General features: G+C 35.8%; 1 protein-coding gene across 2 annotated transcripts in view; it reads right to left on the bottom strand.

The window, feature by feature from the left end:
- Positions 1 to 26,546, bottom strand: part of CDC123 (cell division cycle 123) — a 48,184-nt gene that overhangs the window by 19,879 nt on the left and 1,759 nt on the right. The window contains exons 2-6 of one of the 2 annotated variants that reach the window (XM_063099084.1): positions 25,872 to 25,943; positions 17,986 to 18,043; positions 17,686 to 17,718; positions 11,340 to 11,435; positions 8,488 to 8,594 (exon numbers count right to left, since the gene is read on the bottom strand). In XM_063099084.1, the coding sequence (XP_062955154.1) occupies positions 8,488 to 8,594; positions 11,340 to 11,435; positions 17,686 to 17,718; positions 17,986 to 18,043; positions 25,872 to 25,943 (366 nt within the window). The remainder of the gene's footprint in view (positions 1 to 8,487; positions 8,595 to 11,339; positions 11,436 to 17,685; positions 17,719 to 17,985; positions 18,044 to 25,871; positions 25,944 to 26,546) is intronic. The other variant, XM_063099086.1, reaches the window with a different exon arrangement.

Raw genomic sequence — 26,546 nt, 5'->3', positions numbered from 1 at the left:
AAAGCAAAAATCTCTTGCTTCGAATCAAACTAATTTGAAGGTATGTTACCCAGAGAAGTTATAATCTAAAACTGAAAGACTAACTTTCAATATATTTAAAACTTTTTAAAAATAAAAATTAATCTCATTGGTTGTTTTATGTTAGTCAAAGTTAAGGTTGTGAACTGTCAGGTTAATAAAAATTAACATAATTATCCATATTATTTTTATCCTTTATAAAAACCACCCTTTTCCCCCAAGGATCAGCAATTGACAAGCATTAAGCATGTTTCTGTAGCTCTCCACTGTCCATTTTCTATCATTTAAGAAAATTATGTTTAGACACATAGACCGTGCAGAGACAAATGAAATATTCTGGATTAGATAATCTATATAAAAGAAAAAAAGAAAAATGTTCCAGCAGATATAAGAAAACAATGGGTCAGAGGTTTAAAAAAATTAAAATCAGGATCTTGGGCTCTGTACTAGCATGACGTGATCTTGAAAGTCAGTTGACCTCTCTGGCTGTCTCTCAGGCCTCTGCAGTACAAGGTAGGTGGAAATAGGAGATTTCTAAAGTTCTTTATGCAATCAAATTTGTAGATAACTTGTCAGGACTCCTTTTCTTCCCTTTTTCTGTCCTTGTATTCGGTTAATCACTATTGCACACTGAACCTCAGTGTATGCCAGAGCTTCTAGAACACAGGTTGAAAGTGAGAGTATAGGGTTAGATTTTTCAAAATGCATCCCCAAAGATTCCAATGCAAAGTGTCCAAGATGGGGATCAGACACCTAGATTTTGGAAAAGGTGATTCTGAGGAGCAACCACAGCTCTAAACCTATAAGAGGTTCTTGGGAAAATGGCCAGGAGATGCCTATCTATCTGCCAGCCACAGGCCTCTTCAGTGGCTCTGTGCCATTCTTAGGGAAAGGACTGGGCAGGAAAAAGGGAGGACGCACCAATGGGAGCAGCTGGGAACCCACGCGTGGCCTTCAGAGTAAAGGGTTCAGCTAGAAAAGTCAGTGAGGCTCACCTAAAACCCACTTAAGGTCACTGCAGGATTCAGCATGTTTTCAGCTGCTAGAAGTTGGCCACTTTGCACAAAACTCTGGAGTCTGTGGCTAAATAAGATGGACCCAAAGAAATATATGTGTCCTTAATCATCTCTTTCAATAGTTCTACACAGTAAAATTTTCTTCATTTCAAAAGATTCCCTTGCCTTTCCCCCGTAGTTTAACAGCCTAACATATTCATAAAAAATGGCAATTATTTTTAAGATTTCTATCACAAAAATTCATTTTATCTTTAAAACATTTTTCCTCAACCCCTTTTTAAATTCTAAATAAAAAATGTGTTAAAAATCCAGACAGAAGGGCTGGCCCGTGGCTCACTTGGGAGAGTGCGGTGCTGATAACACCAAGGCCACGGGTTCGGATCCTATATAGGGATGGCCAGTTGGCTAACTGGCTGAGCGTGGTGCTGACAACACCAAGCCAAGGGTTGAGATCCCCTCACTGGTCATCTTTAAAAAAAAAAATCCAGACAGAATTATGAGGGATAAAAAATTATGTGGCAAAAGAATTTTTCATGAGAGAAAAATGTTTACAATATAGTATACTTTTATATAATAAAAAAGGTCACGAAACCATATATAGTACAATCTAATTTTTTAAAACAAATCTATACACATATGAGAAAACAACCCAATAAGTATCAAAATGTTAACAATGTTTTTTTTTCTAGCAGCAACTGTTAATTTCTTCTGCTGATTATGTACAGTATTTCTAACATTATGCCTATCATATCAAATAGATATTACTTTTGACTTATAACTTTGAGGAATTAAAAAATAGATAAAGTACAAAGGATACATGTATTGCTTTTGTAATAAGAAGCCAATTCAAGTTCACTCTAAAACTTAACATTTTAGCTTCCAACCAACCAATAGTTCATCATCTTGATAAAACTGAACTAACTGCATATCTTTTCTCAATTTAAATGTATCTAAAAGACACACAGGAGACAGAAGAAAAATGACAAATGAATTAGAATAAACAAAATAATATGGCATTATCTTAATGGTTAATGTAGTCATAGAACTACTACCATTTTCATTTTGAAATGTGATTTTAATCATGTGGGTGCTATGGTTTTTATAAATCTGATAATGAGGATAGTTTCTTCTTAACATATTATTTAATAAAGAACAAGGTAGATTAAGGTTCTATATTTACCTGTTTAAAAATAACAAAGGAAAACCAAAAGAAGCAAATCCAAAACATACACCTTCATTATCTAATTTTTTTTTAATGCTTTTACATTCCTACAAATATCGATTTCAACCCTTGGCTAATCTTCATATTGCTATTTTAAAATAGGTATACATTTTAACACACATTTGTAGTCTACCATCCTATAACATTATTCTTAAATGTTGACTGGTTTAACATTTATGTTATGAAAACTTGACTAGCTTCAGAAAGTAGAAGTGAGGGCTGGCTGGTTAGCTCAGTTGGTTAAAGCACAGTATCAAGGGTTTAGATTCCCACACAAGCCAGCCACCAAAAAAAAAAAAGAAAGTAGAAGTAAGAACATATGTGGTACAGGAGATTATTGTACAAGGCTTTTTCTTATTGAGATGATTAACCAGATGGCCAAATATCCTTCCTGAAAGGAGAGGAAAGTGCTGAGCCATCTAGCTGAGACTCAACGTAAAGGTCAACAATAATATTTTCAGGAGCTCAGCTGAAATACTGCAAAGAATGTTATGCGTGAATATTTAGATTCCATCTACATTCTTGAGGAGGTAGCTTTGTTTAAGAAAAAAAAAAAAAAAAAGCAAAACTCATTTCTAAAATCCTTTCCCAGGTTAGTAAATATTTTCATACTAATTTGGAAGATTTCTTTAACTGAAATGTTCAACTAGGTACTAACAGAAAGTAGTATTAAACCAAAGTCACTAATTTATAGTCTAGGTCTAAAGGAGACTCCTAATGTTGAATTCTAAGTGCATAATTCTTGGCAGAATATTTATAGTTCCTCTAGTTAGCTATGAGAAATCTAAAATAAACACAAATGTTATTAAATAATGAATGTTACATAATCTACAATGTAAATTACAAACTAAAAGAATTCTCAGATATAATAATAATAAAGATTTTATTCTGAAGGAAAAAAAAGCAAAATCCCAAAGGTCTACTTTGATGAGAGCTACTATGAATGATGCCAGTATGTACATATATATACACACACACACATATTTTTTTTGCAGCTGGCCGGTTTGGGGATCCAAATCCTTGATCTTGGTGTTATAACACTGCGCTTTAACCAACTGAGCTAACTGGCCAGCCCCACAATGCCAGTATATTTTTAACACGTTTTGAAATTAGCCAGTTAGGAATTTTGAAGAGCAATGCTCTAGATCCAAATCCTAAAAGAATAAAGAAAGAAATGAAAAAGAAAGAAAGAAAAAAGACTGTAGCTCAAAAGTAAAATAACTACACTTAGCTAGTACTAGATGACTAATAAGAGTGCTGTCTTTCTTTTATTTCTATCCAAGTTCCTTTCCAAATCATTCCCTCAACTTAAACAAGGTTGAGTTTCCTGCCATACAAAGTCTTACTACAAATAGGCATATTTATTATACTCTAGAAATAAAAAAACAAAAAAAAATAAAAACATTATGCCCTAAGCATATCTTCAGAATGACATGCTGTTTTCTCTGGTTTCATTAACTGTGATCAACACACAGTTTCTATCATGCTGCTCCACACATTTCACATATTGAAAGACGACAAATGTAACACATTCAATGATGAAGTTGCATGTCTGAGACTGTGGGACTAGGGGAGCATGGACAATCAGGAAAGTAGGGATGCAGAAGATGGAAGATAAGGTGGCAATGTATTGTCCTGTGCTGTGTTACAAGAAAAGAGGGAGAGATAAGAAGGGATATGTGTACAGGAGTATGTACTGTGATGGGCTGTGCTAGGATTAAAATATACATTTGCAAGAAAAAGCTGGATGGAGGTGGAAACAAGAGGCTACTCTAATGGAAAATATTTAAGCTGAAGATGAATCCTATTTGTTGGGAACAAGGGGTAAGATTCTAGTACTTGTGGTGTGATTTGCCATATTAACTATTCAAGTGGTGTGAGTTCGCTTGGCCAGTCAACGTGGCAGGAGTGGAGAAGGAGAATCACAGTATTAGCACACCTTGAGAACAATCTCAGTGAATTTACTCTGGACCAAGGTATTAACTAAATCCATCGACTGACATCACAATTTCACCATGTTAAAAGTCATGAGAAAATTTCATCATTATACCTTTGTAAGTGGCAGAAAACACAATCAACACTCTAAGGTGGCATACTGCCCTAGGTATTACTAGTTATTTACTAGGGCACAAGCCTCACTGGTAAGCTTTTCTAAAAAGTCTAAAGGTTATAAACACAGTAAACTGGTACTAACTGCAAGAAAAAAGTTTAAATCATGGGCAGGAAAAGAAAAGAAAAATTTAGAACCAGGGAAAATTAAGCATCAAGATTCTGGTGTTACAGCTTTTTTTGCTGTTCAGAAAGCAAAATAAGGGTTTCGGTACAGACTCCCTTTTCTTAGATTTTCACTGGTGGTAGAAAAGTAAAGATAAAAGTAAAATGATATTGAATTAAGGGTGAATGGGTGTGTTCGTTCAAATTTTCATGGAATTTTTCTTCACAGAGAGATAACATATACTACCTAAAATTAAAACAATCTAAAGCAGAAAAATGGTCAGTTAAATAAACATAACAAAAATCACAAGATATAAGGTTCTGTTAGGTCCACTGACAAAATTTTACTCCTGAGACTGCTGCTGAATTTTAGGATTAATAACTAGCTTTGTAATAATCTCAAGGAAAAAATGTCTAAAAATTATGTTGAACATAGCTGGGTTTAAATTACTACAGACAAGTGAAATTCCCTGATCTCTAGTCAATTCTACTTCTCTTTAGTCATAAGCCCTTCAGAGAAACAATTAATTAATTTATTTTTTTATTCACTCAGCCCTTTCTTCTAAATGCCAACTGAATACCAGAATTTTTGTTTTGCCTGGGCCTACTGAAGGGACACTTAATCAATAAAATAATGAAAGCAGCTTTGTGACTCAACAAGCTTAATCACACAGAATGTTTATAAATGGGCAAATAATTCAGTCAGCAAATATAATGCAGGCATTATGTTATCTGTGTTATATTTCAACCTCCACTTTTTAAAGCTTCTGGTCTACAGTAACCATCTGGGGAACAGGAAAAATAAAACCAGTACTTAATACTCTATAGCAAATCGCAGCTATGGCAGACAGTACTGGCTGTCTACCCTCCAGCTGTTCCCCACCTTCAGCCTTGCTAACAGAATCTTGATTGTTCAGACACTGTGAGCACTTGTGCTTCCTGATCCCCTCCCTAATCCCAGGGATACATGTGTTGATTAATCTAAGAAGTCCTCAGCACCAATATCCTCTGGGAACTGCTTAGAAATGATACGTGTGGGCCCCACTCCAGGACTACTGAATCAGAAACTTTGGAGATGGGGCCCAGCCTTCTGTGTGTTATCAAACTCTCCAGATGACTCTGATGCACACTAACATTTGAGAACCCCTGGTCTAAACTAATTGTGGCAATTCTGTTCCCTTTGCCAAATGCTGTATGAGGCTATTTGTGTGACCAATGAGGCCTGAGAGGCAGTCTCCTGGGAAGTTTCCAGGTGTGCTTCACTTGTTCACATAAGGAATGAAAGGAAATGCGCCCATCCCTCCTGTTTTTGGTTCAGATATTGTCATGTCTTCATGTGATGTACACTTGCAACTGTAGCAGCAATCTTGTGACCATTAGGTGGTAAACCCAAAGGTTAAGCCAATAAGCCAATGATGGCAAAGGGGAAGGACAGAAAGAGTCCGGGTTCCTGGTAACCTTGGTGAGCTGCTGAATTAACCCTAAAAATACCTAATCTCCAGAATCCTGGTTAAATAATATATTTAAAAGCCCCATGTGTAAGCTATTTTCAGTTAGTCTTCTGTTAATTTGCAATCCTGCCCATTTGTTTGTTTAGTTAAGGCAAGCCTCAAAATAGTATAAACATAATCTCATTTTATAATATATAATTTTATACATATCATATAGAATTTAATTATGTATTGTAATGTTCAGTGATAGTTTATTCCATTACATAATATTTTAATTGCAAGCATTTTAAAAGAAAGAATCTATAACTTTATTAAATGAAAATACAAAAAACTTTTAGAATGACGTTATCGAAATTATTTTTGGGTTTTGGTTCTACTATCTGTGGAAACTTGAACACATTGCTGAACAGATTTAGGCCTCAATTTTCTAACCTATGGAAGGAAAGTGTAAATTAAATCATAGATATGTTCCTCTCCAATATAAAGAATTATACTCTTAAACTTTCAAGAGCTTCCAGACAGGGCCATCGTGACAAGAGTTCCTCTTTAATGAGTTCTATCAATAAGAAATTTTTATATGATGACAATACTTACTATTATGCAACTGACTTATTAATTGCTATACAACAGACAACCAACAAATATTTCTAGAAAAGGGTGACAGGTCAGTGGTGCCCAGCTAAAAGGCTGAAAGCTCAGTGCTCAGTATCTGCTCCTGCCAACTCCTAGTTACTTATGCTAGAAGAAGGATGGCATTCTGTGAGTAAACACTCTAAATCCAAGGCCTCAAATTCACTTGCTGATTTAACTTCCTCCCCATGCAAAAGTCAAAAAGTACAAAATGCAGAACAACTGACTGGTGTTTCTACCATCCACTGGAACATCGGTTAAACTAAGACAAAAAGAGGAGGCAGCAGATTGATAAATAGCAAAGTTGATTTTAAAAAAATCATCAGCCTCAGAATTAAATGTGATTTATAATTATTTCTGGAAAGGCAAAAGTGTCCTCACACTCTCACTGCAACAACACTAAACGTACATTAAATCTGTATCAGATGAATCAACAGGTGCAGAGTATTTTTAATATAATATACTTTTTTACAGCATTAGATGTCAAAAAGCTTTACAATAAAAAAAAAAAGGCACAACTTCTTCCTAATCAGAGGGTATCTCCTAGAATGAAAAATGCTACTGCATTATTACTAAAACAAGGACTCCAACAACTAATGACACCTGTGCCAACACAACCATCAAAAAGGCTGATCAACTAAATGTCAAAACAATATATGCTTTTTCCTGTAAAAACAGAAATACTAATACAGGTAAAAAAAAAAAATCCTTTTATAATAAACTTGCAATACAACCACATTCGTTGATTGTTACCTAACTTTGTTTTTTTAAACTACTATAATACTAAAACCATATGCCCAGGCTGCAGAGCTCAGGTATGACAGAATTGATGCATGACTGTCATGTAGTGAACTTATTTATTCATGCCAGGCTTCATCTCCAAAAAAAAGATTTGAGGCTGAAATGGGGTGAACTGGCAGGGCAAACTAAACTGGATGAACAGGGAAGACGTAGCATGCATATACAATATTTTCACCTTTTCTCCTGCTCACCTTTTAGATTCTGTGATAGGCTTTATTTTAAAGGACAGTTTAAAGATTAGCTTAGCTGAAATAACTGGAGTGTTTAAAATGGGATAGGAGGAGGAGCCTAGAAAAATGACTGCTATGTGATGACAGAACAAAAGAAGCAGAAAGAGAGCATCTACAGCTCAACAGGGCAGGTGTTCCGTCCACCTACGACCAGACAGCACATAGTAAAGTTCTTTAGCTCCAGAGGGACTGGGAAAAGAGGAAACACATCAATTCTACTTCTAGAAATTTAACCCAAGAAAAAAATTAGGGAAGCACACAATATTTAGCTCAAGGATATTCACTTCAGGACTGTATAGAAGAACAGAGGATTGGTCAAACACATTATGCTATAGCTATCCAGGGGCATACCATTAAGGTAATAAAAAATGATGAATTTAAGTATTCAAAGACGTGCAAAATATCACTCTAAACTGGTAAGTGAAAAAGCCGCCTACTAAGCATTATGAACTATAGGATCCCCCCTTGTAAAAAATCTATATATAAGTAAAGACAGGTATATTTATATTATACCTATGCATAGATAGAATTCTGGAATTATATAGAGCCAACTGTGGTGAGATTATGGGTGCTTTTATATTTCCTAGTTTTGTTTAGCTATACTCTCTAATTTTGTATTTCTATGATAAACATATACCAGTTTTATAATAGGAAAAAAAATTACTATAATACTTAATGGCCAGAGATACAGTAAGTACTTCATATTTAGGGATATTCATTGTATAGCATTTACTACAAAAGGAAAAGAAACATTTGCTTTACTACGTCATTTTGGGAACATGAAATATAGCTGTTATACGGAACTGTTGTTTATAATAGTACTAAAAGTAATGGAATTTCATCTATTAAAAATATTTATATGAGTATTTAAAACTACTGAAATGGGAAAACAAAGAGATACTTACGGTTGAGTAAAGTCACGAGTGATGAAATCAGAACTCTTGAAAAGTAGAAAGATGTCGCTGAGGGTTTTACATTTCAGAGAACTATTCATGGCTATCCAGTAAGCATCCTAAATAATAAAGCACATGCTATTTAGAACATATTCCATGTTAGTGAATGAACCTCAGGCCTAGAAACAAAATCAATAATGCATACCATTTCAAGGGTTTCAAGAAAAAAGTCAAGCAAATTTTAGCACTTCTGTCAAATATTAAATTACATTTCTCAGCACCAAAGAGCATTACCATTGCATGCCAGACTCTCAATTATGAACATTGAGATGTTAGGGTCCTCTCATTTTAGCCTGGGTCCAAACATTTCCCAATGTTTTTCTTACTAATGATGGTAGAAGGAGGGAATGAAGTATCAGAAACACTGACACTCCAGATAGAAGATAAAAGTGGTAAAGAAACAGCCTGACCAGCTACTCTCCAAGAAAAAAAGAGATCATTTCCCTCCTTCCTATTTCTGGGGATTGACAGCTGAACGCCTGAACTTTGATGGTTCGGACAGTTAAGACCCATGTCTATTAAACCTGGGAGAGAAGGAGGTGAGATTTTCTGAACCATCACAACTTTAAACGGTGAATGTCTCACACACGTCAACAAACAAAAAAGGAAGAACAGCAGGTACAATAGACACAAAGCCTCGTGGAACATACCTAATAATGACAGCACAATTGAGTCATTTGAAAAACACATCTCTCCTATAGATAGATCAGACACAGGACAGTAACATAATTTTGAGAAAATTAATGAATACAAAAAACCATCCAATTATCCACACTACATAGAAGAAAACACTGGCACATAGCAGGCACTCAATAAATAACAAATAAACAAGTGAAAAACTCAAAACTATAAACCCATCTCAATAAACCCATTGTAAGTTGAAAACGTAAGTCAAAAATGCATTTAACTCACCTAATTTACTGAACGTCATAGCTTAGCCTAGCCTACCTTAAATGTGTTCAGAACACTTACACTACCCTGCAGTTGGGCAAAATCATCTAAGACAAAATGTATTTTACAATAAAGTGTTGAATAACTCATATAATTTTACTGAATACTGTACTGAAAGTGAAAAACAGAATGGTCGCATGGGTACTCAAAATAGTTTCTCCTGAATGCATATTGCTTTTGTACTGCTGTAAAGTCAAGAAACTGTAAATTGAACAATTGTAAGTTGGGGAGCATCAGCATACACACATTTAACTCCACTGAAATAACAGTATGTACATAACAAATGAGTACACACATTTAACTCCACTGAAATAACAGTATGTACATAACAAACCATGCAAATGAATGAACACAGCAATTATTAACTCCAGGAAAACAAAATGCTGAATAATAAAACAAAAGTAACAACAGTATATTACCAGATGTGTACAGTAGCCTCCCCTTACCTGTGGGGGATACATTACAAGACCCCCAGTGGAAACTGAGGATAATACTGAACCCTATACATACTATGTTTTTTCCTATACATACATACCTATGGTAAAGTTTAATTTATAAATTAGGCACAATAAGAGATTAACAACAATAACTAATAATAAAACAATCGCAACAAAATACTGTAATAAAAGTTATATAAATGTGGTCTCTCTCAAAATAGTGTAATATTTTTGGACTGTGGCTGATTGCAGGTAACTGAAACTATGACAAGTGACCCTACAGATAATGGGGAACTAGTGTGCATAGTGCTTGCATAATCACAGTAACTGGACACACTGAATATTGATCTAATCAAAATATGATGTGTCTATAATGAGGACAATGGAATAGAAAGTAGAGGGGATGAGAGGTGAAAGAGCTGAATTTTTGTTTCAGAGTGGAAAATCAATAATAAATACCTGAAACTGAAAAATAAAGAAACAGATGAAGAACGTACTAAAATATTTGAAAGTGGTTGCCTTTAGGGACTGGAAAATCGTGAAGTAGGGCCGGCCTGTGGTTCACTCGGGAGAGTGTGGTGCTGATAACACCAAGGCCACGGGTTCGGATCCCATATAGGGATGGCCGGTTAGCTCACGTGGGAGAGCGTGGTGCTGACAACACCAAGTCAAGGGTTAAGATCCCCTTACCAGTCATCTTTTAAAAAAAAAAGAAAATCATGAAGTAAAATGGGTGTCATGACCTGATTTTTGTAGTGAGCTTGCAGATCTATTTGAAATTTTAAACTATGTACCTGTATAACTAATTTTAAAAAGTAAAAATTAGATTAAATACAAGTTACCATTCGTTTTAGAATTTAAAGGCACAAGATGATTTTTGAAAATTTGCATAAGCCTTTGATTCCTTAAATGAGCTTTGGTGACATAAAATTGTCTTCTATTGGATTAGAAAAAATAGAGAATTTCCCCATAAGCCTTAACTTTTACAAAAATTTTGTCAATGCAATATTAAAATAATAAAACACAAATTAAGAAAATATCAGTTGATTTCTCAAACTGCTTTATTTCTACATCCTGTGACATTTTTATACCTTTTCAACAGAGAAAAACTATTCTGTTAAACTGAACAGCTGAAGTTTTGAATAGAGTTGAGAATGAATTTCCTCAGAATTCTAGCGCAATCAGCAACACAAGAGGTTGAAACTGTCTTCTTGCAGAATATACAGTATTTCACAGACCCAGGAAAGTGTACAGCAAAATTGGGGGGGGGGTGAATAGAGGGAAAGTAATAATAAATTCCACGATATTTTTCCTAAAATTCAGAATATAATTAGACCTGCTATAGGGATATAAAATGAAATGAATAGCAAAACAAAGAATATTCATATAATAAGAGATTTACTTATGTGTTCTTACCCTTGGGGCACTCCAGTTAAGTTTAGGAAAGACACTGCCCCCCAAGGAATTGATAGCTTCCTGGACTTTAGTGGTGAACTCGGGAAATTCTGGTGCCTACAGAGAGAAAGTAGAAATCATTTGAGCAAGTCAATATCATAACAGTAAATATGAAAAACAAGATAAAAATTTCAAGGTTATAGTTTAGAGTGTTAAAGCAGAACTTAGTATACAAATTACTATGAGAATTTTTTAATTCAGTTAAACAAAATCAGTGATCAAATAACATTTACCGGAGAGATAAATAATAACCAGCTGCTCAAATAGCACTTTCCAAAAGAAAATGAACAAAGCTAAAAAGACAGATGTCATAGGCATCTGGGGATGTGAGGAAGGTGTTCTCTGTACACCTACATAAAACCAGTATTTATTAAGTGAAAAGAGACAGGTGGAATAGCACTGTACCCAGTTCTCAAAAATCACACTCCACACCTAAAGAGTCAGAAGCCTTTCTGTTTGCAGAAAAAATGTCTTGGACAGAGCCCCAAAAGACTTCATGAGAATAAAAAATAAATGATGTGGTAAACTGTATTTAAACACTGCTATTCCCAGACAGGTTTTAATATAAACCAAACTCAAAAATAGGACCTTGGTCAAGTGAAAATGTTCTTTTCATTTTGTTTGACTTTAAAATGCGTATTTTACACAAGCAAGTGACTGAAAGATTCTAAGTATTGGTTTCAACCGGGACATAAAAAGAAATGCTGTTGTTAAATGGGAACTTAAGCTTGATATCCATCATGCCCTGTCTTGAGCAATTTATGGCACTGTCAACAGAGCTCATGACCTAAGTTAGAGAAAAGAAAAGTAACGGCTGGGCAATTGGCTCACTTGCTTAGAGCATGATGCTGATAACACCAAGGTCAAGAGTTCGGATCCCCTTACTGGCCAACTGCCAAAAACAAAAGAAAAGTAAAAAAGGTGAAGGCTTCAGAAGACGGAATACAAACATACTAACAGGTTCTCCACATGGTCATTTATTCACATTATCCCTGCAAAGGGGACTGCTGCCCCCTACTGGGCAATTGCAAGTTATGAAAAAATCCAGTAATCAACTTATTCCAAGACCAAAAAAAATCAGACTAGGTCTAGAATTAACTAAACTACACATTTCGAAAACAAATCGAATGGTTTATGCAGATCCCCAAGATCTAACCCAGTTGAGAGAAAAAACTGTGACAAGAGTCTGGAAGGGAAACAGATCAAAGAAATAAGTTTTAAAAAATAGTAATATATGGTAAATAGTTGTAAGTTTGTTAAGACAAAAAGGGAAAAGAAAAAATAAGCAATATACCCACAAAACTAGAAGCAGGTTTAAGCCAGTAAGAAAAGAAGTGAGAGCTTAAGGACCAATTAGGCTCTTTCCTTCTGCTAGTGCTAAGACTGACCTCTAGACTGGTTAACAACTATATCTTTTAATGATCTGATAGGCTGCCCCTGGATCTATCTTGCATTGGACTACTTCTTTAGCTTAGATACATGAAATTAAACTGGAGTAATTTAGAAAGGCTTTCAAAATGAATAACAGCATTAAGAGTCCTTTATTTTCGATTTGCCTCTCCCCATCAAAAGGGATTATGCCTATGTTAAGCCAATGATTTCCTTATAATAAGCCATTGATTTGGCACCCCTAGAACACTACCCAAGAAAACCACTTTAAGATATGACTTAGCAATATTTTCCTATAAACGGCACAGCTACACAAATTTTACATCATGAAGTGATTCAACCTTCAAAGACAAAACAATTTCATATTCCTATCCCCCAAAACTTGACATCTAAGGATTGCTTTATATATATATGTGTTGCATTTTAAAACATGTTGGTTCCCTCAAATCCTCAAAAATATGCAACCTTAGAAAATCTTGCCATAAGGATTACAAAACAAATTTAAATTATAAAAAGTTTATGCGTAGTTCTCAGTGGAAGACTATGTACTGTCTATATACAGGGCACCCTTCTGGGTTACCTGATTCTAGCTAGGTCTGTGAGCTATTTCATGATTCGGTAAATTGTAGGTAAGTGTTATGCACGTGCAATTTCCATTCTGTCTGAAAGAGGTCCAACTGTCTTCTCTCCCACCCTGTAGGAGACAAAACCAGTTTTGTTTCATTTACATATTGTTTTCAATATTCCTCAACTATAAATACGTATTTTCTTTGGATTCTCTTTTGAACCAGTCCTAACATCGGTCTGGTTCCTCTATAAGTTAAATAAAAGTTTTAACATGTCTTAAAGAGTTTTATGTCTGTATGGGAGTTGTGATTTTACCATTTCCTGAAAATTATCTATAAACAAATTTAACTAATAGGATTCTTTTAAGCTCATAGCTCAACTAGCCAATTTTAAATATGCATAACACCTCAATTGTCTGGGAAAAGGTTACCAGTGTAAATGGGATAAAATTTACACTTTTAACCAGATAGCCACTGACTTTCTGTGATCTGGACTCACCTACCCATCTTTCCAACCTCACATAGCACCCTCTACCACACTCATTCAGAAAGGATAGGATTCATTCATTCTTAATTAATTGTTTTAGAATTATGAAACGTTTTAAATACAAAAAATGTATACCCATGTTTTCCTGGGTTGAAACATTCAATAATTTGGCATATCTGATCGAGACCTCTACAATTCTTTCATTTTTTTCTAAATAATTTTTTTTGTTCATTTTTTATTTTTTTTTGCTTTTTGGACCTTTACACGTCTTAAAGGAAAAAACATTACAGATAGAAATGAAGCTCCTATCTCCTTGTTCTCCTCCCTAATCCTTCTCTTTCTCCCCACAGGCAATCATCATTACCAAACTGAGATGTATTCTATATTTATGATTTCATACTTAGGTGTGCTTGTCCATAAAATATGGCATTCAAAAAATTTAACATAAATGCTGTCATGTGCTATGGTATACTTTTATCAACTTAATCTTTTAAATTCACCATTGTGTTTTTGAAATTTACCCATCTTGATTATTTTTTCCAATCATTAATTTGACTGCTTTTGCACCTACACTAATGGGCTATTCACCATTAGCCAATACCTTGGACTTTCCCACCCCAGGTCCATGCTCACATTTTCCTCTACTAAGAGTGTTTTTCTACCATGAATGTTCCCCAATTCCATCTAGTTCCACCCAGTGAAACCCAAACTCCTTTTCATTAAGTTTTTATTTTTAAATAATTTCAGGCTTTCAGAAACATCATTAAGAAGAATACCAAGAATTTCTATATCCACCCAGTGAAACCCAAACTCCTTTTCATTAAGTTTTTATTTTTAAATAATTTCAGGCTTTCAGAAACATCATTAAGAAGATACCAAGAATTTCTATATGCTCTTCACCCAGACTCCCCGTTTTACCACATTTATTTTATCATTCTCGCCCCAGCCCCTCCTCTCTGTTTATCTATGCATGTGCGTATGGTTTATTTATATTCATATATATAACACATATTTATTACTATACTGTTTTAGAGTAAGTTGCAGTCATGATGCCCCTTTACCCTAAATACTTCAGCGTGTATTTCCTAAAAAGCCATTTTAACATTCTCTTGCAGAACACAGTAAAATTATCAAAATCAGAGAACTAACACTATATAATACCATTATCTAATCTACAGATCTTCTTTAAAATTTTCCAGTTGTTCTAACAATATCTTTTATAGCAAATAAAAAATCAAAACTTTTCTGGTCCAGGATCCAGTCTAGAATCATACATTGCATCTAGCTGTCACGTCTCTTTAATCTCCTTTGATCTGTAACAGTTCCTCTCTCTGTTGTTCTTATCATTCATGACTTTTAACATTTTTGAAGCGCACAGGGCAGTTATCATAATTTCCAAACAGTTGAGTGTGTTGGATGTTTCCTCATTTTTAGGTTCAGGTATGCAGCTGAGGCAGGTGATGTGTCCTTGCTGTGCATCATATCAGGAACACACCTTGCAAGTATCACCCATAAGATTAACTCTGATCATAAGGATGCCAGGTCTTGCCACTGTAAAGGTACTATTTTTCCCTTTGGAATTAGTAAGTAATTTGGGTGGAGATTATTTTGAGAATATGCAAATAATCTTCTTTTTCATCAAATATTTACCCACTGTTTTTAACCTCTATTCAATCAAACATTACTGTAATGGTTGCCAAATGGTAATTTCTAATTCCTTCCTTCTACATTTATTAGTTACTGCTTTACTACTGAAGAAGGGCTTCTCTTCTCCCCCATTAAATAAATTAAATAAATGTAATCACTTTTATTTATGTCACTATGAGATCATGGATTCTTCTTTTAATCAATGGGTTATAATCTATTACTATCATTATTTGTTGTGATGCTCAAAGTTTCAGCCAGTAGGAGCCCCTTCAAGCTGGCTTCAATCTTTCCGTCACATCCCTGTCATTCTTTGAGCATTTCCATAGTTTCTGGCATGACAAGTTGTTGCAGGTTCACTTTTACATTCCTCACCCCAGTCCTAAATTTTTCCAAGAAATTTTGATTCCTGGTAGTAGAGAATGGTATTTAGAAACCAAGATTAGGGCACTAGGTATGTTCAGAGCTATCATGATGTCATATGTCACTGACTCTAAATCTTCTTGGTGAACAGTTTGGTAAATAGACACACATGCACACATGCATATTGCAATGGTTTGAATGTCTGTGTCTCCCCAAAATTCATGTTTAAACTTAATTCCCCTTGTGGTGGTATTAAAATGTGGGAAGTGATTAAGTCATGAGGTCTCTGTCCTCTGAATGGGATTAATGCCCTCATAAAAGAGGCTCTAGAGAGCTGCCTGACCCTTCCGTCTCTTCTGCCATGTGAAGATGCAGCAACAAGACGCCATCCTGGAAGTAGAGAACAAACTCTCACAAGACACTCACTGAACGTGCTGGTGCGTGATCTTGGACTTCCTAACCTCCCGAACTGTGAGAAATGAATTTCTATTACTTATAAATTACCCAGTCTAAGGTATCTTGTTACAGGAACAGACTAAGATACACACACTTTTATATTATTAATTTCTGTATCTATCCATCTATACATATTTAAAAACATGAGCTGATACTGATAATCCTTGCCACCTTTAAGGACCAGGTCAAATACCACTTCTCCCTTCAAGCACTTCCCTCAGTTGTAACTGCTCTCTCTATTCTGACAGCACTGCCATCCACCCCCTACCTTTTGTCACCTTTCCTCACTGGTTTATAAACTCCCTAATGACAAGAATCAAATCACATTCATCTTTGTTTATCTCATAGAACCCAGCAGAGTGCCCTGAGTATGGTAGATAGGTAACAATTACATTGAATGGAATTTTCATACAAGAAAAGTAATCTGTATGGTGTCCAGAGTTAATAAAACACACAAATTTTCCATTTCTTCATCTGCTGACATGCTTAACTTTTCATACCTAGGGAAATATGTCAGTTTTAGGCATCTCCACTTTTTTTCCCCTTGTACCCTGGAAACCATATTTCTTTCATTAAAATAAACATTAGTATCATCTTATTAGAGTTCTATTAGAACTAGTTCCCTTTTTTCATTTATTTGTAAAGGATTTTATTAAAGAGAAAGACTTTTTATCTCAAGGTATGAGGAGTTTCATTTATCTATTTTTAGAATTACAGTTTTTGCTTCAATCATTCCTCTAAAAATATTTTTATTAAAAAAATTTTTAAGAGGAATTTCACAACAGCACTCTTATCCTGAAAGACTACAATATGCTTCATCAAGTTCTATATTTTTATATAAAATGTTGGTTAAAGTCACGTACTTTTCTATTTGTGCTTGAAAGAAACTGTAATTTTTATACCATTTAAATATACTTGAATAAGTTAAAATAGATTTTCACTTTAATTTAGGTCCACAGATCTGGGAATCTCAGAGTTTAATGTTAGGCTTGATTCCTTCTTTCAGAGTTTAACAGAAACAGGTTGCTGGCCAGTTAGCTCAGTTGGTTAGAGCGCCACCTTATGGCACCAAGGTCAAAGGTTCAGATCCTTTTTTTGCTGGCCAGCCACCAAAAAAAAAAAAAGAAAGAAAAAACATCAAAACAACAAACATGTCAAAGCATCAAATATGCACTTAAAATATCTCCTTTGCAATCAAAGGGAAAAGGAAAGCAAACCATGTTTGCCTGTTAAATAATGATTCAAGTTATTTTTCAAAATAATAAATAATAGCCCACAGAGAAAAAAGATACTTGAAATGGTGAGTACATGGGAATTTAGGGAGGTATGCATTTAAACCTCGAAGCTAACTGTTCTGTGACAGTGTAAAGCCATCCCCACACAGATGACATGTTGCTCTTACCGTAAGTGTGGCTGTGTTCTCATCATCAGACCACTGCATGGAACAGACAACATAAAAAACATTAAAATCAAATACTGTTTTGGGCTTTCAAAAATCAGCACTCCACCTAAAAATGATACATAAACAGGAGACATCTTTTTCTGAACACAATTTATATGTAAAAATATATGTCAAGGTGAGTTTTTCATGTAATTTCTCACTTTTATCAAATGTTTAGATACGATCTAAATGTCAGAACCATTTCAGAGATCATTTAAATTAAAAGAGTCTACAGAACAGATTATCTTATTTTTTACCAACCTGTATTTCTTCTGCTTCATCATCACTGTCTGGCTGAGAGTGTGTTGGTGGATCTTCCCTAAGAACACATAAAGCGAAAATTAAGCAAGAAAAAAACTTTGGTACTATGTCATCATAATTTCAGGTGTACTGAATATATATATAAAACAGCCTTAGAATTGGGGAATAATATAAGGAAAAGTTCACTTTTTATGAAATGAATAAAAAACAATATAAAATTAACAAGAGTGCACATCCAGTAAGAGATGGCAGAATAAAAACTTTATGCCCTCTTGTCAGAAAGCACTGAAAACAAGGAAAAGAGAACTGAAACTCCATCTCTGATAATACTAAGAATTATCTATGACTCTGAAACCCAATATATGTGAAAGTGCTGCCCAAGACAGACAACATCAAAGGATGCAGGAAGACATCAAAAGGAAATGTCTGAAAAGCTGTTCTACACAGTTGACAGGACACCCTTGGGGGACAAAACCAAGTCTTTTCTTTGTACAATGAAAACAGAGCACGTAGGCTGGTGTCAGGAATTACTCTGGGTCTAGGCTGGACCACAGAAAAGGCTGGGGGGCAGGGGGTACTCAGGCACCCTATCTTTGAAGAAGCCAGTAAGCAAAGCAGGGTGTTGAAAAGGGCCATCCAGCAGGGGAACAAAAGCTAAAAGAACTCAGAGGGAATAATCAGAACACTGCCCTGGCCCCTCCTCAACACTCAACTACAATTAGCCTTGGAAGAACTCACATCTTTGGAAAAAAAAAAAATAATCAAAAGAAGAACGAAGAACCAGCACAGGAGCTACACAAAGGCTATACAAGAAAAATGGAAAAGGAAGCTCTGGCTAAACATGTGCATTTATCCCTATTTCCCCCTTGAAACTCTACTACAATGACAGGAAAGATCCCAAGGACAAGAGGACCAAAAAGGAGACAACTACAAAAGAAAGATGGCAACAAAGCTTGGAAAACAGAAAGCCAATGGGAGAGAAAACCCAAGGAGCGACAGGTTAGAACTCTGAGATATCACTGAAGAGGGTACTGAAGCTCTAGGCTAAAAACAAGGTGATCTGTGCAAAGTCCATCTACCGAGCAGTAAGACCCAATCTTCTTTACTTCGCACACCCTAGCAACTAATCCTCCTCAGCCTCTTTGGTAAGTAGGTTTGTTACTGGAAAAAAATGAACTAAAGAGGCTAAGGGTTCAGGTTCATAATGGCCCAGAGGAATTCAGGGGTGAAATGCTAGACAACGACAAGGAGCTATGTGAAAGCCATACTGAACAGTGCTGCCCCTAGCCCCTTCCTCCCACCCTGCTCTCAGAATAGACAGATTAGAGGATTCTTCTCTGTAGGAACTGAACAACACTAGAGAAAAGACCTACAGATACTGTCATCTGGAATCTTCTATCGATACTTGCTAACCAACGGCACTCTTAGTCAACAAGTCCCACCCAGGTACACAAAGTTTGCAAATGTTCGTGTGTGTCTCTTCTTCACTCTTAAATATGAATAAAGGCCTAATCAATCATTAGAAAACTGAAGAAAGGTTCCAAGATTAAAAATATAAGTTTTTAAAAGCGAGAAAAAAAAGGTACGTTGGAAGAAAAAAATAAGGATCAGATGAAAAATATTTTAAAAAATCATTAATGTCCTTGTAGAAACTGAAAACATGATACCTGAAATGTAAAAACTCAACAGAATAGAAAAATCAATAAAATTACCCAGAAAGTAGAACAAGGAAGACAAAGAGACAGACAATAGAGAAGAAATGATAAAATTCAGACAACTGATCCAACATGTAAGTAATGAAAGTTCCAGAAGGAGAAAGAAAAAGATAAGAGGAAGTTATGAAAGATATAAAAGGGCCTACCAAGTACTAGCACAATGAATGGAAAGCATAAAAAACCCACCGTACATATGCAAAGACAGCCACAATAATTCTTTCTGTTTCTTTAGATATGCCCTTTTCAAGGGTGACGTTGCCACTCTTCCCATCGAGAAATGGCATTTATTATTTTCCCATCCCTTTCATTTAGACTGGCTTCAAGACTCATTTTGAACACCAATAAAATATGGCACAAGTGACATCATGTGATTCTGAAGCTCGATGTCAAGAATACTTACAGCTTCCACTCTCATCCTTTAGGAATGCTGCCACTGCTCTATAAAGAAGCTAAGCTTGCCTTTCTGAGGATGAGGGGCCACACGGAAAGAGGCCCAGATGAGAGTATCAGCTACCAGACACATGAGTGAGGCCATGATAAGACTTTCCAGCTCAGTATAGCCACTCAGTGACTACAGCCACATGAGTGACATTATTAGCAAGACCAATAGAAGACCTGCTCAGTGTCAAGAATTATAGAGGACCTGAGATTTTACCCTAAGTTAGCCCGCCACAGTTTCATAACACTGGCAGAAGACAAGGAGACTCCTGGATCAGAAACAAGGTGCTCTGTTATTCACAGCACAGCATGCAGCATGACCTTAATCTTTGCCTCAGTTCCCTCTTGCCCTCACACCCCACAGCGGTGACGCAGGGTGACCCAGGTTTGCATTACAACTGAGGAACCCTGAACTTAGGGAATCTTCTGTTTTATAATGGGCTACAAGTAAGCCTGCTCAATTTCTGGCCCAGAAAACCTGCTCTGTGCTCTGGAGGGAGACATTCTATCTTCTGAAGCTGCTCACTCTATAAACACCCTTGAAAAGATGGTCAAGAAGAAAAGCTGGCAGTGCCTCTGTTTGCACGATGTGCAGTAATGTAAGAGACCCAGAGAGACCCAAGAAAAGTGTCTCCCAACACCCAGCTGAGCAATCACTGACAAATAAAAAGGTTACTATTTCGAGCCACTAAGTTTAGGGTGGTGGGTTACACCATAGCAGATAGGTGATAGAGACTATCGTTAAATATAAAATATGAAAGAGAAAATCTCAAGAACATTTATAAGGAAAAACAAGTCACAATAAAAACCCAAATCAAAATGACATGGGCTTTTGTAGTATTCTAGAAGACAGCGGACTATGCCTTCAAAATCAGAGGGCAATTTTCTGCTTAGAATACCATATTTAGCCAACCCCCTACTCCCAACAAATCAAGTGTAAGAGTAGAATGAAAATTTTTTCAGACATGCAAAGACTCAAAAGCTTTTCTTCCTATACATTCTAGAGCATGTGCTTCAATAAAACGAGTAAACCAAAAGAAACAAAAATGTGGTATCCAAGGAACAGAAAATCCAACATGTAAGAAAAATCCCAAGCTTACAACTGTATACCAGACCTGCAGAGCTGCCAACTCAGAATGGAACAGGAAGATGGATAACTGCTAAAGTGAGATCTCTGGGAAAGGAAAAATGGAACTGCTAGATTTGGAACTGTATTTGAAGGTTCAGTAAAATAGCTAATAGGCATATGACCTGTCTATTGGAACATTTGTGAAATATTAGTAAGAGATACATAGAAAATAAAACAAATTTTAAAAACATAATTATTAGTTCCAGGGAAATCAAAGTCATTAAAAAAAAAAAGGTAATCATAGTATATAATGTGGCTGAGTAGTCAACAGTAATGACATAATACTGTTAGCACTGACTACCGATTTAACCAAAAACTGTAATGAAGATTAAAAGGATGTAAGAAAGCTAAGTCTCCAAAAACCATAACAAAAATAATATCGAAGACAGAGATAATATTAAAAAATAATAGTTGTATTAGTCCATTTTTGTTACTTATAACAAAATACATGGAACTGGGTAATTTATAAGAAAACCAAATTTATTGCTTACAGTTTCTGAGGCTAGGAAGCCCAAAGTCCATCTAGTGGTGGCAACAGTGACGCTGGGGTCTCACATTGCAAGATGGTGGAAGCAGAGAGAGCAAGAGGAAGAGAGACAGACTCTCCTCTTCCTTTAAAGCCCTCAGAACCATGCCTATGACCATCATTTTTAATCCATTCACTACTGCATGGTCCTATAATCCAATCACCTCCTCAAGACTCCACCTTTCAATTACCATAATAGGATTTCCCATCCTCTTAACAGTCACAGTGGGGGCTAAGTTTCTAATACATAAAACTTGGGGGACACAATTCAAGCTTCAATGAGTTTTAGGGGGACATAATTCAATCCACTACAATAGTCTAAGTACATTGTTAAGAAACATGAAGCTACAGAGAATGATTCCGTTCATATTTGTTGAGGGTATACTATGTGTTAAGTGTTCTTCCGAGTGGTAGCAATCACCAGAAACACATACTCTCCTCTGCAAATCAAGAAATTGACACTCTGGTTTATCAGTCAATCTGCTGTGACTTGGGTTAATGTGTGTCAGTTCCTTAAATTTTAATCAACTCTTTGTATTCCTATAGAATTGAGTTTCCAGATTTAGAAAGCTAAGAACTAGAGACTGTACTATAGTGATAATACTGTCTACTCGTGAATCCCTGCACTACCCTTTCTTTCTCTTATATCTCTCTTTAAATGCCACATGACATTTTTATTACACCATGCTCTAACCAAATGAGCTAACTGGTCAGCCCACATTTTTAAAAGCAACATTATCTTTAACATGCCTTACTTAACTTACAACATAAAATGTACCCAACAAACTTGAAAATGTATTTTATCAGTCTAAAAATCACCTGTGATTTTTTGTTAGCATAACAAAATACATTTTCAAAAACACATTTGTAATCAGTATATACATATAGTTCTTCAGAAGAACTTTGCAATGCCTACTGTGAGGTATGACACAAAACATGTTCACTATGAAAAATGGTAATGTGTACCAGTTTGCAAATTTATAAAACTTGGCTTTCTAAGGTAACCGTCTAAATACTGAGGACTGAACTGATAAAAGTATGATGCTAATATGTAGGATTCCATTGTTTTTTATATTACAGCTTGCACAGAGCTGGCACATAAGTGCACTGGCTCTGAAGGCAGACAGTTTAATTGTCTCAGTTCTGCAACTGTTAGAGTTCTGCAGAGCTCTGCATCAGTATCCCATCTATAAAGTCAGGATAACAGAGTTGTGAAGAATCAAAATAAGAGCACACCTAACAAGTGTCATCTATTATTATTCTGCCATAAGGGAGACAGGATCGGGAAAAAATTCAGAACCAAAAAGGGAAAATGAAGATTAGTGCTTGGAAAGGAGGCACCATCTGAGTCGGACCCAACGTGTGGGGTCAGTTCAAGTATCAGCTTACACAAAAACTTCCTGGATCACCCCAGCTTACAGTGATTAATTGATAAATATTGCTTTTCTCAACAAAGCAAATGACATTTTCGTTCATCTAGCTGTTCAATCAGAAATCTGAGAGGAATTCTTGATACTTCCCTTTCCATCATCAAGTTCTGAAGATGCCAGCTCCAAAATATCTCAAATACACACACTTCTCTCCCTCCACCATAACCATCTTAGTTCAAGCCACTAGCAGGTCTCACCTGGTCCAAGGTAGGAACCTCCTAACCAGCCTTCCATTTCCACACAGTGACCAGCCACTGTTCTGAAACTGCAATCTACCAAGTCACTCTCTTGCTCAGAAATCTTCGATGTCTTCCTGTCATTTTCAGAATAAATTCTAAGAACTTTAAGACAACTTCCACACACACTCCCCAATCTTAACCCTAACCACCTCCCCCATGTCACAAAACTGTCCCCCTTTTCTCTCCCCGTTCCAGCCACATGATCCTCTCCTAGTTTTCTGCATGTCAAGATCTTCCATGCCTCAGAGCCTTTGTTAATGCTGTTCCCTCAGCCTGGAAGATTCTTCCCTCCACCCCTCAACTGACTACCTTTCTCCACCTTCACATCTCAGAGGCTCAAAAGAACCCTCCCTGCAGTCCTCTCCCCTCCCAGCAACTCAATGTCAGTACCACCTTATTTCTTTCATAGCACTTATCCCAATTTTCACTTACCTGTTTACTTGTGTGTTTGTTTAATGTTCATCCAGACTACAATTAATGATGATGACAGCAGTTAGTATTTCTTAAGAGCATATAATATACTGTACGTTGAACATTTAACACATTATTGCTTTTCATCCTTGCAACAACCCTATGAGGTAAGTTCTACATTATCATTTGCCCCATTTACAGAAAAGGAAACTGAGACAAACAAAGCAGTCCCAGCCACCTCACAGATGGCATGCCAGGCTCTCAACTTCACTGACAAAAGGAGAGGCACCAGAGACAAAAAAAAAAAAAAAAAAAAGAAGAGGCCCTCTCTCTCCACAAACAACACTCCAAAGTATTAGAAGAAGCATCTAATTTATGATAATAGGAGAGGACTTGATCATACCCGTCTCAGTACTGGACAGATCACCGAGGCAACAAACCAACAGAGGAACAGTTAATCAGATGGAGAGCACAAATCTATGGTTATTAGAGGGGGGAGGGGGAAAGGGAGAGATTGGATAAGGCGCATAAAGAATAAGCATGATTTGTAACAATGAATATGATAATTAAAAAAAGAAAGAAAAGAAAGTTGGAAAACAGCAAAAATATGATTTGAACCTAGGCAACCTACTAAAGAACCAGCTCTAGGCCATACTGACTCCTACAAAATATGAAGCTGAACTATCAACTCCAAAAGGGCAGGATTTGTGATTTGTGCATTACTATATAGCACAATATAGCACCATGCAAAATACTGTTTACCACTTGCCTAAGCCAGAGGCTTATGCAAACAACTGGCCAATGAAAATCAACATAGGAGTTCTTCAATATGTTTATAGTACTGAAATCAACCAAGTGCTTTCTAGCATTTGGAGTCATTTTATTTAGTCTCGTTTTTATAAGATTATTTTATGTGATATATTGGAGATAAAATTATGTCTGTAACTATCCCAAAGTTGAGATCTGTCTAACTTTTCTACTGTTTCCTTGTCCTCCAATTATTCTAAGTTAATGAGGCTCTCCATTAATAATTTTCAGGTTTTAAGGGGTTGTAATTGGCAAAAAAAGAAATATAATCCAGAAAGCTTACACTGAAAATCCATCAGGCAAAAATACAAGGTCAAGTTAGCATTACTGAAAACACACACAACTCTAATTATATTTCTAAGGTTCATTCATCCAACAAATGTTTAGCAAGCACCTCTAGGTATCAGGCACTGTTCCATGAACTGAGGTGAACGAAATTGGCCAAGTCCCTATTCTCATGAAGCTGCATTCTACTAGAATGATTATGTTAGGTGTATATAAGTGTGCTGCAGAAAAGAGAGATCAGGGGATAAAGAAGGGTCACTATTAGGCTATTTTAGAAAGGATGTTAAGGAATGAACACTTTGATAATATGACTTCTGAGCAGAGACCTGAATGAAAAGACTGGAACTTAAGTTCTATGATTCTTAAACTTTTTTCAAGTTAGCACTGAAATATGATAACTTCTTTCCTTTACAAATAGGGGAACTCCCTGAACAGCTTCTAGAAGGTGAGGATGGGGCCATGATCAGCTATGGGGACGAAATGTTGAGGAATTAAATGATCTTCCCTAGTAAAGCTTTCTGTTTGCAACAGGCGATGAATTTTTTATCTTAAAAACTGAAGAATCTCAAAGGGTTACAATGTGCCTCCTCTCTCCCTGCTACCTTCAGAAGGAAAAGTTATCATATCCATTGTCTAAAGGCAGAGATGAAAGGAACTGCTTAATTTCACAACTAGTAATTATCAGAGGAGGAAGTATTCAGTTTTGAAAATATTAATTGAGCATTGGCAAGGAATATGGGACAAAGATTGGCCCATAATTTTAGATTTAAAAAAAAAAAAAAAAGAGCTAAAGGAAGAGAATGGTGCCTAAGGTAATTTATTCATTTTATATGGTCAATGTTGAGATTTACTCATTACAACATTTCTTTATGATAAGTTTACAGAATTTTTTCTGATATACTTTACCTTCCTGAAACCACCAGAGTTCCATCATCAAGTAAATAATCCTTCACATTCTGAGGAAGTGGAAGAATGACACTAAAAAAATAAAAAACACACATACCAAAAACGGCATCACTTTAAAAGACCAACCATAAGCAGAGAAAATAATTCCATACTTGATTAGTTTTTGAAGTATTTGTTCTCTTTATTTTAACATGAAGTAGAAAATGTTAATGATGTACATTTAGTAGAAGCAGACTAGGAATTGGAATAATATAAGTAAATTTCACATAATTACCACAATTGCCTTTGTGGTAAAGAAACAAACAAACAAAACCCAGCCAAATCCAAAGAACCAGATAGAAATCACAGTACAAAAGCAACAAGCTCAAAAGAATTCTGAGAGAGCACAATGATTCCAAGTCTTTAAGAAATCTGAGATCACCAGGTATTTGCAGCAACACACGAAATGCAGCAAAACAAACCAGGAAATTAACAGCATTTGGCCACCTTCTAAGGTGAAGGGCAGAAGTAGACTCAAGATCTGGAAGCCATTCTTTGGTTGGCAATAAGCACACATGGCTAAGAATTCACAGAATGTTTGGATGTGTTTTGGTGGCATTCTATTAAACTAATTACCAGAGATAGAAAGCTATTTAACTTGGCATGCTTTAGCTTAATTTGTTTCAGGTAATCATA

Source organism: Cynocephalus volans, chromosome 6, assembly GCF_027409185.1.
Source record: "Cynocephalus volans isolate mCynVol1 chromosome 6, mCynVol1.pri, whole genome shotgun sequence".
Classification (NCBI taxonomy): domain Eukaryota; kingdom Metazoa; phylum Chordata; class Mammalia; order Dermoptera; family Cynocephalidae; genus Cynocephalus; species Cynocephalus volans.
The sequence above is the reverse complement of the archived record's forward strand: the minus strand, read 5'-3'. Positions and strand labels throughout refer to the sequence as shown.